This window comes from Periplaneta americana, chromosome 10 (genome assembly GCF_040183065.1).
Source record: "Periplaneta americana isolate PAMFEO1 chromosome 10, P.americana_PAMFEO1_priV1, whole genome shotgun sequence".
NCBI classification, from domain to species: Eukaryota; Metazoa; Arthropoda; class Insecta; order Blattodea; family Blattidae; genus Periplaneta; species Periplaneta americana.
In genome coordinates, this window is record NC_091126.1 from 140,126,393 (window position 1) to 140,143,788 (window position 17,396).

Consider the following 17,396-nt stretch of genomic DNA (forward strand, 5'->3'; position numbering starts at 1 on the left):
CTCATGAGACAACTAAGTCAGGAAGTAATGGGGTAGAGCGGCCAGTTTCTTCCTCCCTTCATTGCATATTTCACTCACTAGACACATGTTACTAATCAGACTTCAGATGCATACAAACAATTCTTCTTCCTCTGATACATACCGTCAAGTGAGATGTACTGCCTGATAATAGATGTACAGTAGAGCATCGATTATCAAAATACCGATCAACCAAAACATCGGTTAACCGAAAGCGTTCCAGTAGGCAAATTTAAATTTGTGCGTGCACCATGTAGAAATTTCGCTAGCACTATTTGAGAGATTTAGTTCTGAAGAAAAAAAAAATTGGACTTCTTTTCCTAAACTGTAGGCCTATTTTAATGATCATTTTGAATTTGTCAAACTAGGCTAGTCAGTTCTTTGTGTTATTTGTAAGACGTGTGATACAAAATATATACTGTATGTACAGTTTTGTGTATAATATCAGTATTTCTTTGCTCCTATGACACTGGTAAAATTTGCTTTTGTAAATGATCAGTTATTCAAAAAATCAGTTATCCGAATCCCCCCCATCCCCAATTGTTTCGGATAATCAATGCTCTACTGCAGTGGTGGGCAAAATGAACGCAACCCACAAGACAGGATTTAAATGGCAACTACATACTGTGGGAGGGGTTGCACTGTACAGTGTAGTGACGGATTTACAGACAGTTGCGCCACTACATTCCTACCTACCATATGTAATTAGAATAGTCCATTCACGTGATGTTTAATTAATCATTTTTCAAAGCAATTTCTTCGCAATTGGGATTTATATCTGTGCATGTTATTTTCAGTTGTACAAGGAGATGAGCATCACTTAAGCGGGACCTGCGGCTGGACTTCATAAATTTCATTTTAGAAAACAGCTGTTCGCATTGGTAGGTTGATGAATACATACCGTCATTTCCCATAACTATGGTCCTGGAACACAACTATGGTCCACGAAACAACCATTCAAAGATCATTGTAGAAGTAACATAGACCGTTCGTAGATAGCTGCAGTGACTTGAATTCAAACTACAGTACAGCAAGAATATAGATAAACGAGATACTACGTTATGGAGTACAACATTTGAATAGTTGTATCGTGGACAATAGTTATGTTCCAGGACCATATTTATGGGAAATGACGGTACTCATTTTTTAAGCAAACTGTTTAAGCAGTGGATATGCAGTACAGAACATCTTTTAAAAAATTGTAGCCCCCAGTAGACCTTCACATTCTGCTTTCAAGAAGCCATCATTCTGCAAATCCAGTACCTCTAACTGCAATTCTGGGATAACATTTTCAATTTAAACATGAAAAGGAGTGGCAAAAATATTGAAATCTTTCTCCATCCTTTGAAAATCACTGAATCTGTGTTCTTTGAACTCGTATAACAGGTGATCTATTTTAAGAATGTATATATTTAAGTTCGCGTCCTGAATATTTGTAACTAATCCTAAACATGAGAAATGAAAGAACCGCCTTTTTTGTAAGTGTGATATCCACTCAATTCATATGATTCTGTGAAAGACATTGTATCACTAATGAAGCTCCGAAGTACAACAGTCCAGTATAATCCACCATGTAGATATGCAGTATTTTCATGGAGTGGGGGTAGGGAAAGGTAGGGGGTAAGTTTTATGCTTCACTGAGTTCTGAAGTCATTTGCTGTACTGTATGTATCAGCCAGAACCTCAATCAGAGATAGATATTACAAAATAATTTTCTGCAAACTTGCTCACACTGAAACACATACAAAATTGGGCTGCTACACAACAAATGGACTTATCCTAATGTTGGCCATTACAAGAAGAAGGAAAAATTTATATTTCTATTTTTGTACACTAATACAGAAATTTAAGTTTGTGTCATATCATTATTTAAGGTAAACCTTCAGAATAGGACAACACTCAAAATAAAGAAATCATTACCTGTACTATAGCAGCAACGAGGTACACTATCACAAAGAGTGGTGTTAAAGATGTGTGTCCAGCTTTCATACATCTAATGGTGTAGATAAAAATGATGTGGCCTGGAATCACCATGAGCATGAGAACGCGAGTTGTCCGAGCATGAATGCCTGCAAAAGACAGCACACATTGAATCAACATCAGCATTCACATGAATATTTGTAACAGCCCCCTTTTTAACATCGCTGTATCATATTTATTTAATTATTCAATTTCGTGAACCTTAGACATGATTATTTATTCATCTCAAGGAGTACAATTCATGATTAAATGTACAGTTGGAACCACTGATTCTGGCAAATGACCTTGCTGACTGTGCCAGTTGAGCTATTTGTTGTCCTTCATGAATGAGTTGGCGATAACATTTTCCTCCGCTAGTATCATTGTTATGAAACATAAAAATGGACCACAGTACAGTCCAAGTGGATAATTTGTAGCATGCTGCAAGCGACTTTCATTCACAATGATTTTACAGTGCATCTCCTACAATTTTCAAATTAAAATATTAAGAACATTGCATAGCCAGAACCAAAAAAATATGCTAATATTTATGACAATGGAGCGAGAGGCGAAAAATAGGTATGAATTGTGTCGAATTGTGTGCCTAAACATTCATAACAAACACTCAGAAAGTACAAGAATGAGTTGCGGAAGTAACAGGAATCTTCGACACGTCTGATTTCAACAATGTTAAACTGAAAGAGACAGAGAAATAAGATCATTTGACACACCAGACAAGAAATCTCATGTTCAAAAAGGATTAATGAAAATATCTGAATAACTTATGGGAATGTAATTAATTAATTAATTATTTTATTTAATTCACGCGTAACATGTGTTTACAAGGAATGGTAATCCTTGGACAATGAGGCAGTCTCTAAGCAATAGTTCACGAATAAAGTAGTCGACTCAATTCTTGTGTTGTTTAGTGTGAGTCTGATAGTTGTCGAGCTTGATGGATGACTTTTTTTTTTTCCGTGGTAATTCCTACACCTGTCTGTCGCACCTGCTGTTAAGTGGCTTAAATCCTTATTTATTAAGATGCCCCCATAATCAACTATGGAACACAGAAAATGTGTAACTTTTTCACCATCTTCATAGTCTGTGTCAGCAATTTCGCTTCTTTTCCAAAGAAGGTCCTGTTTCTTTGTGGCTGTCTTCTGAAATGAAGGACCAGGATTTGAAGTTCCCTTTTCGTTTTTTGTCTCCTGAACTTCATCACCACTAGGAAGGGGACGGGTGAAAAATTGATAATATTTGGTAAAAAAATCAGATTTTTAGTTTTTTTTTTATAGCAAATGAAGCTATGATGCCTACTTTACACTATGACGAAATTTTAGAATCCTATGACGGTTGTGTTCTTAATTACACCATCTTAAAAAAATGGCGCTCATTAAGTTTAAAATGCATACAAACTTTAAAACACATTTCCCCGTACTTTTTTGCCCAATTCTCTGCATTCATGTTGCTAAGAATTCCACACATTTTATGCTAGCATGCTGAAATTTTTACTGCATGTTCTTTAGAGTATACTTAACAAAGTTATATTCGCATTTTTTTCAAAAAAGAAAATAATTTTTGATTAAAAATAAAATGTTTGTTTGCATTCTGTAAATAAAAATTTGAATAGCAACAGCTTTATTTTTTTCTCTTACGTTTACAAGGTAAAACTAAAAAAATGTGAGAACATAGCAAAGAAATTTAAACAAGCAGACATGATGCTTAAAATTTGGGGGAGATGAAACATTTCGAAAATATGCAAGTTATTATTATCATTATCATTGTTATTATTGTTGTATTTTATTTTTAATTTATTTTTAATATAAATAAAACCTATTTTTGTCCCACTATACTACTTTAGGAATAAATTCGGACAAAATAATACCATGTTCCTATTCTGTGATCCCAAAGATCCCCAGATATCGACTTTTGTTGAGATCAGATGACATGTAGAGAGTAACCTTCATTTTACATTTTAAGTCTCTACATCAGCTAGTTCAAAATAATTGAGTGAATTTTTAAAACCATCAACTCCTTTCTCTCTCCTCTCTGCTCCGTTAGGGGATAAAAAAAACCCCCTCAAAAGTTATTTGAAGGGAATAAATGGAGTTGAATTTTTTTACGTTCCTTATGTGTTTTAGAAACAATTCTGAGAGATGAGATGAATAGTCTAACGATTAGAGTAACCCAATTTTATAAAGCAGCTTTTGTTTCAAATTTAAAGGCTGAATGTCTGCTGGTTCAAAAAATAAATCAGTAGGTCTTTAATCATTTTGATCATTACTATCTGCCATTTTCCATCCCTTATTGTCCATATTTCGTAAAACTCCGTCTTCTCTTTTGACTAAAGATTAATAGGAACCTACACACAGGGTTTATGGAGATTTAAGGTGATTAGTCAGTCAATATATTAGTTATAGAATAGTTTTTTTATTACGTAAAAATTATCTTTTTGCTTTATAGTAATGAAGAAAAGATTATGCAGCAGTGGCTGAAATTATCTCGAAAACGGTGTGCTGGGAACTTGCCCCTTTTCATATGCATGCAATTACAACTGCAAGCTTAATTTTTGTAATTAGGTGTTAGAAAGAGTAAATAATAAAGAACTTGATCCCCAATCGATTTTTTTATGATGAGGCTTGATTTCATCTGCATGGCCACGTGGCATCACAGGATGACAGATATTGATCATCAGAGAATCAGATATTGTGTATGAAGCTCCACTATAAGTTTTAATGAGTTAAATTGCACTAGCGCATTTGCCATCTCAGTGGCAGAGGCACGGCCTCCCACCAGGCATGTGGCCAGTCAATCATAGCGGGCATGATGGTGAAGACACACTGTATTAAAGATGATTAATGAAATGTTACCAATGAAGATGAAATGAGGTCCGAGGTCCAACACCGAAAGTTACCCAGCAATTCTGTTTCAAGTGGTTGAGGAAAATCCTCGGAAAAACCCCAACCAGCTAACTTGTGCCAACTGGAACTTGAACCTGGGCCTGATCGTTTCACGGTCAGGCAAACTAACCGTTACTCCACAGCAGTGGACTGTCTGCTTTTCGATAGGTTGTGAATTCACCTCTTGGTAGAGTAAAATTATTATTATTATTATTATTATATTATTATTATTAGTTTTTAATTAATTTATTTTAAATGACACTATCAATGGCCCAGAACCAGACTGTTCCAATAATTCTTCTTCTTCTTCTTCTTGGTGGAACATAGGGCAGCAGTAAAGTTCCTCCAGAGTACTCTGTCGCCAGCCATCCGTTTCACCTCTTTCCAGCTTTTCCCACATCTCTCTACTTCCTCCTCTATTGAGCATTTCCATGTTTTTCTAGGCTGTCCTCTCTTCCTTACTCCTTATGGATTCCAATCAATTGCAGTCTTCTCAATAGCTCCATCTGGCTTTCTCAGTGTGTGGCCTATCCAATTCCATTTTCTTTGTTTTATTTGGTAACATATTTGTGATTGGTTAGTTCTTCTCCACAGTTCTTCATTTGCTATTATTTCCGGCCATCTTATATTTAGAATACGTCTCAGACATCTTTTGACGAATGATAGCAACCTTATGGAGTGGAATATTTACAATTTTGTTCAATTCATATATGCAGACAAAAACTGGAACACAATTAAACACAGATTTCTTTCTTATAAAAAGTTGGACTTAGAACAGTCTGGTTCTCAGCCATCGACTTGTTAATAAACTTCGTCATGCCTGTCTTGTGAATATATTCCTGCCCATCATTTGTGGGATATTAATAGGCAAGACTGGCCTGTATAAACAAAAATTATAATTGTTTCACTTAAGACTTGTGGTAGGGAATAGTATCTCAACCACAAAGCATCTGCGTCAACAACTGTTCTCATTCTGCGCAGCATGGAATCCACAAGATTATGAAACAGAACTCAATCATTCTGGCTGCTCTTGATGCACAATAACCTAAACGAAAGAGGGCAATGATTTGTTACATTCTGTCATATTCAATACTAATGCCAAGACATATTGTTTTATTTACAGATAGGAGTATTGCTTGAGAGAGGGGGGTTTGTTATTTACTAGAGTTCAGGCATGTAATGTAACATTCTTGGCTTGTGTCTCCTTTCATCTTGTATTAAAAGAAGTACATGTGTATCTGAATTTCGATATATGCTTTATTATCCACTATTAGAGACACAAAACTAAATAAATATTCACTAATTGAAGGGTTCAGAACCATAGTGCCATTTACTAAAATCATAGAAAACAAGGGTTACAATGAAGTTATTACCATAATTCAATGGAAACATATAGCAAGTAATATAAAGTATACACATTAAAACTAAGTGATACATCAATCTTCATAAAACTATGGTATTCACTTAACTTTAATCCTTGCTTTCTCAGTTTTTAATAAATGACGCTTAGCCCACTATTGCTCTGAACCCTTCAATTAATGTAATATTATTACCATGCTTCTTGAGCAATTCTACAGTTGGCGGAATTTCGGAAGGCGGTCGGCTGTTATATGCGCTGTAGCATTTCTGGTATGTGACATCACAAGCTTGTACAGTAGAACCAATCGGAATCAGTCTGTAACAAGTACTTCCCGAGTTCGTTTGTTCACGTGTAAGTGTTTCAATACATTGAATAAGTAAAACTAACATTTACTGTGCGTGTGTGTGTGTGTTTGTATGTGCGTGCGTGTGTAAGATAAATAAATGGAAGAAGAGACTGTAAAAAGACAAATATTACACAGGCAGGCATGGAAAATAGTGTTTAAGATGTATAATTATTTTAAAATGTTTCGGAATATGCATATGTCTTTCTCGTGTTAAATTTTACCGTACCTGGTTTACATGTTTCGGCCTGTTATTGGCCTTCTTCAGATCAGTTGAGTTTTGAAGAAGGCCAATAACAGGCCGAAACATTTAATATTTGAGGAGAAAAATTCGATCTGGCACCGGGGATCGAACCCGGGTCCTTGGTTCTATGTACCAAGCGCTCTGACCATTGAGCTACGCCAAATTCAATCCAAAGCACCGGACCGAACCCTCCTCCTTCAATGTTTCCCTTTGTGGCCTGACTCCAAGTTAGGCGTATATGTTGACATATATGTCCAATGTCAACTGCCATTATACTAGGAGCGCACTCAGCTGAGTTGTTTAGCCGGGATTCCGCAGTTACGTGCACATGAATCTGTACAAATATATGCACTGCAGCTATGAGATTTATTAATTAATTGGAGTCAGGCCATAAAGGGAAACAATGAAGGAGGAGTGTTCGGTCCAGTGCTGTGGATTGAATTCGGTGTAGCTCAGTGGTTAGAGCGCTTGGTACGTAGAACCAAGGACCCGGGTTCGATCCCCGGCGCTGGAGCGAATTTTTCTCCTCAAATATTAATTGTCAATATCACAGATATTATTCTCTAGGACAAATTAATAAATCTATAATAGGCCGAAACATGTTAACCAGGTACGGTAAAATTTAACATGAGAAAGACATATAATACATAGTCTGAAGTGATATAGTGTTAAAAGTTGTGTAATCAAGATGTATTAAAAATGTTGACGAGTAGAATGCTGCCGGCCATCTTGATGCTGGCTGCAACATTGCCAATGCGCAATAAACGACTGCAGAAGCATGTGGTGTGGGATTGAGAACTGTGCAAAGAATATTATTAGTAAAGGAAAGAGGATTTCTTTGGTGTCATGCTTACAGTAATCAACAGCTAATGTCATTATTGTCTTCTGATAATTTAAATTCTCTCCTGTGCTATAAATATTGCACGTGCATATGAAATATGATGTGCCAATGCTGTACACTGCCTTGCTCTCTCTATCTATCTATCTCGACGCAAATGCTAGCAGACGACTGCCTTCCGAATTGTTGTTGGCTCTAGTATTCAGAAAGACAATGAAGTTACGAAGTTCGAACATAAGGATTTAAGAGTTAGGACTTACCCTTCCCGAAGAAACCTGCTGCAGGAGTGATGAAGATGACAGTATCATCATCTGCAAGAGTGCCCAGTTCTGCATCACGATGCAAAGCTGTGGATATGCGACTTGCCTGAACTGCAACCAGATTTCCTCCCACCCCATTTATCACTGGTTGAAAAACTGCAATGCCCTCAAACCGAGATACCATGAAGTCCAAGATGAGTCCTCCCAAACTGTAAATAGAGAACACCAATACACATAATCGTCATTCTACTCTCCTTACAGTTCTGACCAGCTAACTAGCAAGCTGTTGGCATGGGTGCAAGGACGAGGGGGGGGGGCATGTATTAGACCACAATATTTCGGATGTAGCTGCTTAAGTTTACAACAACGAATAACTACATGACCCTGTCTTCTCTTCTGCTTAGGGGTGTGCAAAACTAATGCAACATGGCACTGCATTAAACATTTAAAATCAAGTCAAATACACAATATAGGCTTTTGTATGGTTACTATGGCTTAGCATTCATATATAATCACTTATGTGCTTTAGATCGCCCACACTGATTGGTCAGGGCGAGTCTGTCTATATTAAGATAAATACTATTACTAGATAAACATAAAGCAGATTCGAGATAACAGTCTATTAGACGTATACACGCAGTATTTTTAAGCAGGTCCATTTTAGAAAATAAATGTCCACAGACATATAGAACCAAAGATTGCCAGCACTTTAGCTGCGAAATTACCTAAGTTAGGAAACTTGTCATTGAGCAATAATTCATACATTCCTTGCTGGCTTTACCCGACATTTTAAAAAGATACTGTTCCTTATGAGTCTGCTATGTGTTTTGAAATTCGATAACTTTTTTGCACTACATTTTCAACTAGCAGTGATTGTGGGTTAGCTTTAACATTAACAATTTTTTTAGTATAGATCCTTGAAACCTTTCTCTCTATTTTACCCTGCACAACAAATTTAATAAAAATAATATATTGCGGATAGAGGAGACGGCCTCCAGATATGGAGGGTAGCTGCGAATATATTGAATAAGCAGTCGTGGACAACCGATAAGGGGTGGTCCTCCAGCTTGGGGGTTGGGCGAAGGGCTAACAACCCATCACTGTAAAAAAACAGCTTGTTACGAATCCCTACAATAAGCCTCGGTTTGAGATGGGCAGGGCATGTAGCACGTATGGGCGAATCCAGAAATGCATATAGAGTGTTAGTTGGGAGACTGGAGGGAAAAAGACCTTTAGGGAGGCCGAGACGTAGATGGGAGGATAATATTAAAATGGATTTGAGGGAGATGGGGTATGATGATAGAGACTGGATTAATCTTGCACAGGATAGGAACCGCTGGCGGCCTTATGTGAGGGCGGCAATGAACCTTCGGGTTCCTTAAAAGCCATTTGTAAGTAAGTAAGTAATATATTGCTTCATATGCAAGAACCATTTTATTAACATAAATAATTTTTAACAATCCTAATTTAAACTCTTACCTAAAAGTTTATGTGTCCCAAAATTACTCTCATGTTCAAGATTGAAGTCCTTTCTGATATTCTAGCAACTTGTTTTCACATGTATCGGCTATTTTGTTAAATTATGATGTACTTCTTTACTATAGTATCACCATGTTATTGTACAAATAAATTTACATCCTTGGGTTAAAGTCAAGTCAAACACACCATAAACGAAAAAAATAAAGTAGTGCCGCGGCTGATATCAAAACGAAAATAAGGGACAAAAGTTGCTGTGATAGTGACAGATGGAAGGGATAGGCGGCAGGTAATGGAACCACGTGCATTATATTACCGTGCATTTCCTTACTGATTCATACAGAAAAAAAGTTTTCATAAGGTCGAATCAGGAAAGGTTAGATTAGGTTAGTTTAGAATTTTGGTATGAGCTGGAAGAAAGGGCACATTCTCAGAATATTGCATATATATGCAAGGCATAGCAAAAGCTTAAGCTTAATCTAATCTACACTAACATTACCTAACCGAACCTGTCACTGATAGCGAGTTTATGTAAAGCTGAAGCAGTGATAGTTGAGTTGGTTCAGGCTTTTGTTATGTCTTGGAAGAAAGGGCACATTCTTAGACAATTGCGAATTTATACAAGACATAACAAATGAATAATCTAACCTAAACTAACATGTAAGTAATTAGAAGAATGCTAGTTTTCGTAAGGTTCAATCAGCATTTGGTTAGCTCAGTTTATGCTTTTCATATGTCTTGGAAGAAAGAGCACATTCTTAGACAACTTCAAGTATATGGAAGGCACAGAAAAACCTCAAACCAACCTGCCATTTATTCGAATTTACGAAACTAGCTTTTTCTCCGTAATTAAGGAAAATCACGGAAATGAGAAGTGCCGCCCCTCACTGCCGCATACCCATTCCAGCTTAATAGTGAGATGCTTCATGAATTTTGCTCTTCACTGACAACCAATATAAAGCAACTTTCGACCTTTAATTTGGGTATGAAATTTGCGACTGCACTCCGATTTTTTTCTTTATGATATCTGTGAATCGTCTAGGACCCAAGAATGAAAATATATTTGTATGTTAAACTTTTGTTTACTAAGTGGGAAGAATATCTACTCTGGCCATAAATTATTTTAATTACATATTTATTGATGCTGTGAAGATAAAATTTCGGCAGTACATATAGTATTTCATCTTTAAGCTCTTCTGAGTACATATATAATATCTAGCAACTTGTTTTCCTCATAAAGCCTACTTTGTTAAATTACTTACTACTTCTTTACGATAGCGTTACCAAGTTAAGGTACAAATCGTCGTTGATTTTTATGAAACATCCCATGAGGCAGTATACAACATAATTATTCCGGACGAAGACAATATTAACTAAAAATCAATGGGCCTATATAAAATTATGAAGTAAATCGGAAGAAAACGTTGGTGAATATAAAGGAGATCACCGATGATCAGTGTAGGTCGATTTCACACCGAAAATGAGGTCGAAAGTTGCTGTTAAAATGCGATGAGGAAGGTGTAGGCGGCAGGCAATGGTAGCACATGCATCACACTTTCGTGCCTTTCCTTAGTGATTCATAGAGAAAAGACGAGATTTCGTAAGATGGAATCAATGACAGGTTATGTTCGGTTATTTCAGTTTAGGCTTTTGGTATGAATTGGAAGAAAGTACACACTCTGGGACAAATGCGAATACACCCAAGGCATTGCAAAAATCTACACCATACTTAACGTAACCTGTCACTGATTCGATCAAAGCTACTTTTCGTAAGGTTGAGTGAGTGTGAGGTTATGTTAGTTAAGGATTTTGGTATGACTTGGAATTTCTTAGACAACTGCGGATATATGCAAGGCATAAAAAACCTAAACTACATAACCTATTATGTCACTGATTTGATTAAGGTCATTTTTCATAAGGTTGAATGAGTGCTAGGTTAGGTTAGGTTAAGATTTTCGAACACCTTGGAAGAAAGGGCATAATCTCGGCCAATTCTGAGTATATGGAAGGCATAGAGCAATTCTAAACCAACCTAACCTAACCTGTCATTGATTGAAAGTTACAAAACTAGCTTTTTCTGTAAGCAAGGGAAAGCACGGAAATGAGATGCATATGGTGCCCCTCACTGCCGCCTATCCACCTAACCTCACCTTTCCACCGACCCCACTTTCATAGCGATTTTCGACCATTAGTTTTGGTGTGACATTTGTGGCAGCATTCAAGCTATTTTATTACTTTGCAAGTTGTCTAGGGCCGAAGAATGTAAATACATTTATAATATAACCTGCTAATGCTATAATAAAATACTAATGATTTTAAAATAAACTCCACTTAGTAACAGCTGAATCTATTTATTATTTTAAAATATTTTATTGCTGTTACTACTAGGGACACAGACTGGAAATATAATCAATGTAATGAAATATGAATGGGTTTGCAAGGATCACTCAGAAAAATAATCTGTGTAATGTGCAAGAATTGTTAAAAATAGCTTTGTTGTTTGAAATAAAATTTGTTTTTTGAAGAAGAGTGAATATATCTAAAATTATATATTTAATGTGTCATGTGTAAAAAGTGTTCAAATAACATTGATGTCTTTAAATAAAACTTGACGAAAGGAAAAAAAAAAAAATACATTCAATATGCCTTACAAAGTAATGTACCCAGTCACAAAAACTTGAATAAAACTTAGATCAATAAAACAAATGTTAAACACGAGTTAGGGTGATTGCGAAGAATTGGCAAAATCATAAAAATAATGGGAAGGAAATAGGAGAACACCGTGAAAAATCCCTTGCGCCCGCTTTCTCCACGACAAAAACATAATCGAAGAAATCAAATCCATATCAAAAGTAGTATAGTCGTAAGACCTAATTTCTCGATCAAGGAACAAGTACAAAGTATAATCACTTTTTTTTTTTTTGTATATATAATAGAAATGTTTATAAGTTAGAAGAGGATTTTATCGGGATATTTTTCAAGAAACAAGATAAGGTGAGGAGGATTTCTGAAGTATAGTGGCTAGTGACCTGGATAGTCAAAATGTAATCATCGCTTTTCACATGCGGGAACTTGACATCACTGCACCACTGGCAAGTGAAATAAAATAAAGAGACTCAGAAACACAGAGTTGCTCCCGTTTGCAGAATTTTTCTCTACCTTATGTTGTGCGCAGGAGACAAATATATCACATTTGTGGCAAATAAGCACCAACTATTCTATATCGTTATATGTAATAAGGAAGACACAGCCATCTATGATGAAGTGTATTGCACTTCATCTGTTAGTGATCTGGAGGCCTATGTCAAATTTTATTAATTTTGAGGCAGGTCACATGACAAAACGGTAATAAAATAAAATTAGCGGCTGTTTAAAAAATTATATACTTTTACTTTCTATAAAAATTCGAAATAAGTGACTTTAAAATTCAAATGACTCAGTTATTCTCTGCTGCCACACAACTTGTATGTTGGAAGTTTCTCTTGTCTTTTTGTTTTCAAACTGGTTACTTATCAACTGCTGTGTTTATCTAGCTCTGGACGATGAATCTGATTAATATTGAAAGGGGAGAGACCACGTGACTGCATAAGTAACTGCAGATGTATTTCAAGGTTTTCATCATATCGCACTCTTGTTCTAATTGCCTAAATATGTGAGCACCAAACAACCATATAACAACACATGTTTGCTCCAGGCTATTTTGTCGTTAATTTTTGCATTATGTTAACCGTAATATTAAAGAGGTTCTTGTTTAGTTTTGTAATATAGGTAATAATGCATTTTTTTCTTTTTCTAAATATGTTAATTCTTGAAACTTACAACATTTAGCAACTCGTTCTATGAACTGAGACAAATTCAGTAAGCAGTTGGGATGAACCAGCTGTAGGACACAATTGGACACAGTGATTCAACAAAAGCGATCCCTTTCACTTTATACGTCATAAGTGAATTCAATAATTTTTCATATAGTGCTGGTGTACTCGAACATATTATTCAATGCAGGTAAGTCTCCAGAACACGAGAACCAATGGAGACTGGAATCTTCATTTTTTAAGTCTACCCCCTGATAAATGTGTGGTTTGGTTCTCCACTCGGAATTATTACAACATAAGAATGGAAACATATTTAAACGCATAATCTTATGAACCATTATTGTACTTACAAGATACAGAATGAAAAATTTCCTCCCTCTTCTCCTTTCTCTTATGTTCACTGTAAAATCTCCTTCCAATTCCCCAGTTCCTATACCATTTTTCCATTTTTATATCAGTACCGGTACATCATTAATGAAAACCTCAACAAAAAAAAAACCCAATACACTATTTGTATTATGGCATTATGAGATTTATTTCCACAGTAATCAGCATTATGTCTCACTTTGGCCCTGATTAAGTGTTACAATGCACTTGCATCAGACGTCATGAATGGAAAATTTTTCAATTGAAGTTCAAGACTGTGTTACATACTGGATTTTGAATATTAAAATGTCAGAAGTAAAAGATTACATCTGATGAAAGTGTCATGTTTACACTGGTTGTGCATCATGGATAAACATAATAATATTTTACGATGAAAGAGTAATGGAACGGAGAAAAATTCTCTCCGGCGCCGTTCCATTACTCTTTCGTCGTATGATGACGCAGAATATCTGCATGGAAATATCATATGTACTTCGGTACATTGAAATAATAATAATATTTATTAAACCCTGCTTAATAAGTGGGTACAATATGTACCCAGGCCATGTAAAGTACTTGTTCTTTAAGCTCTTCTGAGTGCCGATCCATATCTAATATGCAGAAACTTGATTTCACATATATAGAAAACTTTGTTAGATGACATTATACTTCTTTACTATAGCGTTACCACGTTAAGTTTACATCCTTGAGTTGTGGGTCAATTCATATGTACCATATAAGAAAAAATGTATCTATTTTGAAAGGCCGATGACGATTTCAGAACAAAAATATGAGCCGATAATTTCTGTGAAAGTGCGAGGTAGAAGGGGGAGGCGACAGGTAATGAAAGCACATGCATCACATTTCCGTGCCTTTCCTTATTGATTCACAGAGAAAAGGCGAGTTTTCGTAAGATGAATCAGTGTTCGGTTAGCTTAGTTTAGGCTTTTGGTATGTATTGGAAGAAAAGAGACATTCTTAGATAATCTCGAATATACCACATGCAAGGCATACCAAAGCCTAAATTAACCTAACCTAAACTGTAACTGATTCGACACGAAGCAAATTTCCGTAAAGTTGAATCAGTGTAAGTTTAGGTTAGTTGAGGATTTAGTTATATCTTGGAAGAAAGGGCACATTCTTAAACAAATACGAAAATATGCGTGGTATAGCAAAAGATTTAGCCCGATATAACCTAACCTAACCTACCCTGTCACAGATTGGACCAAGGCGGATATTCTCAAAATTTAAGCAGTGCTAAGTTAAGTTAGTTCAGACTTTTGTTATGTCTCGGAAGAAAGCGCACATTCTTAGATGAATGCGAATATATGCAAGTCTAATACTATATAATTTAACCTAACCAAACTTGTAACTGATTCCATGAAAGCGAGTTTTCTTATGGTTCAATCAGTATTTGGTTAGGTCAGTTTAGGCTTTTGGTATGTCTTAGAAGAAAAGGCACATTCTTAGAAAACTGCGAGTATATGGAAGGCACACAAAAACCAATCCAATCCAACCCGTCATTGATTCCACTTTAATAAACTAGCTTTTCCTCTATAAGTAAGAAAAATCAGAGAAATTAGATGTGTTGTCCCTCACTCCTTCCAATCCCTTACACCTTGATGGATTGATCTCTCTTCACCTTATATCTCCACCAATCCCGAATTTACAGCAACTTTCCATTAATATTTTCGATATGAAATATGCGTCCACGCTTAAATTTTTTCTCTTTATAATATCTGTCACTTGTCTAGGACCCAAGAAGGAAAATAAATTTGTATTCTAAGTCTTTATTTACTAGGTGGGTACAATATGTTCCATGGCTATAATATATTCTCTTAATTATATATTCGTTGATGCTCTGTAGATAAGATTTTGTCAGGACATGTAGTATTTGATGTTTAAGCCCTTCTGAGTACATGTATAATATCTAGCAACTTATTTTCCTCATACATAGACGACTTTGTTAAATTACTTATTACTTCTTTACAATAGCGTTACCAGGTTAAGGTACAAATCGTCCAAAGTTTTATGAAAGACCATATGTGGCAATATACAACAAAATTATTCAGGAGGAAGAGATTATTAATTAAAAATCAAACGGCCTGCATAAAAATATGAAGTAATTCAGTAGAAAACGGTGAACATGGTGACATTAAGGACATCATCGATGATCAGTGTAGACAGATTTCACACCGAAAATGAGGTAGAAAGTTGATGTTAAATTGCGACGTGGAAGGGGTAGGCGGGAGGCAATGGTAGCACATGCATTACATTTTCGTGCCTTTCCTTACTGATTCATATAGAAAAGCCAGGTTTTCCTAAGATGGAATCAATGACAGGTTATGCCAGTTTAGTTTATTTTAGCCTATTAGTATGCATTGGAAGAAAGTACACATTCTTAGATGATTGCGAATATAAGCAAGGCATAGCAAAAGTTACAACAACCTAACCTACCCTAACCAGTCACTCCTTCGAACAAACCTAGTTTTCTTAAGGTTGAGAGAGTGTAAGGTTACGTTAGTTAAGGATTTTGGTAGGTCTAGGAAGAAACCGCACATTCATACAAAATTGCGAATATACGCAAGGCAAAGAAAACTCTAACCTAACCTAACATGTCACTGATTTGAACAAAGCGAGTTTTCGTAAGGTTTATTTAGTGTTAGCTTACGATTTTGATATGCCTTGGAACAAAAGGGCACAATCTTGGACAATTCTGAGTATATGGAAGACATAGCAAAATTCTAAACCAACCTAACCTAACCTAACCTGTCATTCATTAGAAGTTACAAAACTAGTTTTTATTTTCTCTAAGGAAGGGAATGCACGGAAATGAGATGCATAAGGTGTGCCTCACTGCTGCCTACCTCACCTAACCTCATCTTTCCACACACCACACTTTCATAACCGTAGCGACTTTCAACCATTATTTTTGGTGTTAAATTAGCGGCGGCACTCAATTTTTTTTATTATTTTGCGAGTCCTCTAGCAAGCATATAATCTATTTGTACCATAACCTGCTAATGCTGTAGTAGAGAAATACCAATGATTTTAAAATAAAATCCACTTCTTAGTAATAGCTGTATCTATTTACTATTTAAAATATTTTGTTACTTTTAGTACCGGTACTAGGAAAACAGACTGGAAGTATAATTAGTGTCATGAAATATGAATGGGTTTGCGAGGATCACTCAGAAATACTCATCCATGTATGTGAACGAATTGTTAAAAATAGCATTGTAGTTTGATATAAAATTTGTTTTTTGAAGAAAAGTGATCTGAAATTATATATTTAATGTGTAATGTGTAAAAAATGTTCAAATAACAATGTCTTTAAATAAAACTTGAATAAATGAGAAAAAAATGCATTCAATATACCTTACAAAGTAATGGGTCCAAATGTACCCATTCACAAAAATCTGAATAAAAATTAGATCAATGAAGCAAGTGTTAAACACGAATGAGTCCAACTTTCAGCAATTTTAATTGTTATGGATGCAGTCTAGCTAAGATTTCGCATAGTTAGGGTGATTGCGGAGTACTGGCGAAATCATAAAAATGTTGGGGAGATGTGGGAGAACACAATGAATAATCTTTTATGCCAGCTATCTCCATGTCAAAATCATGAGTGAAATCAAGCCCATATCAAGAGTAATATAGCCGTAAGACCTAGTTTCTCGATCAAGGAAGAAGTCCAAGTATAATCACATTTTTGCTTTGTATTTATCGGAAATATAAGTCAGAGTTGGATTTTATCGGGATAATTTTCAAGAAACAAGATAAGGTCAGGAGGATTTCTGAAGTATAGTGGCTAGTGACC

General features: G+C 35.7%; 1 protein-coding gene across 2 annotated transcripts in view; it reads right to left on the reverse strand.

Moving 5' to 3' along the window:
* Positions 1 to 17,396, reverse strand: part of LOC138708046 (solute carrier family 41 member 1-like) — a 344,564-nt gene that overhangs the window by 23,849 nt on the left and 303,319 nt on the right. For both annotated transcript variants that reach the window (XM_069838158.1, XM_069838159.1), the window contains exons 7-8: positions 7,923 to 8,131; positions 1,939 to 2,087 (exon numbers count right to left, since the gene is read on the reverse strand). In XM_069838158.1, coding sequence (XP_069694259.1) covers positions 1,939 to 2,087; positions 7,923 to 8,131 — 358 coding nt within the window. The remainder of the gene's footprint in view (positions 1 to 1,938; positions 2,088 to 7,922; positions 8,132 to 17,396) is intronic.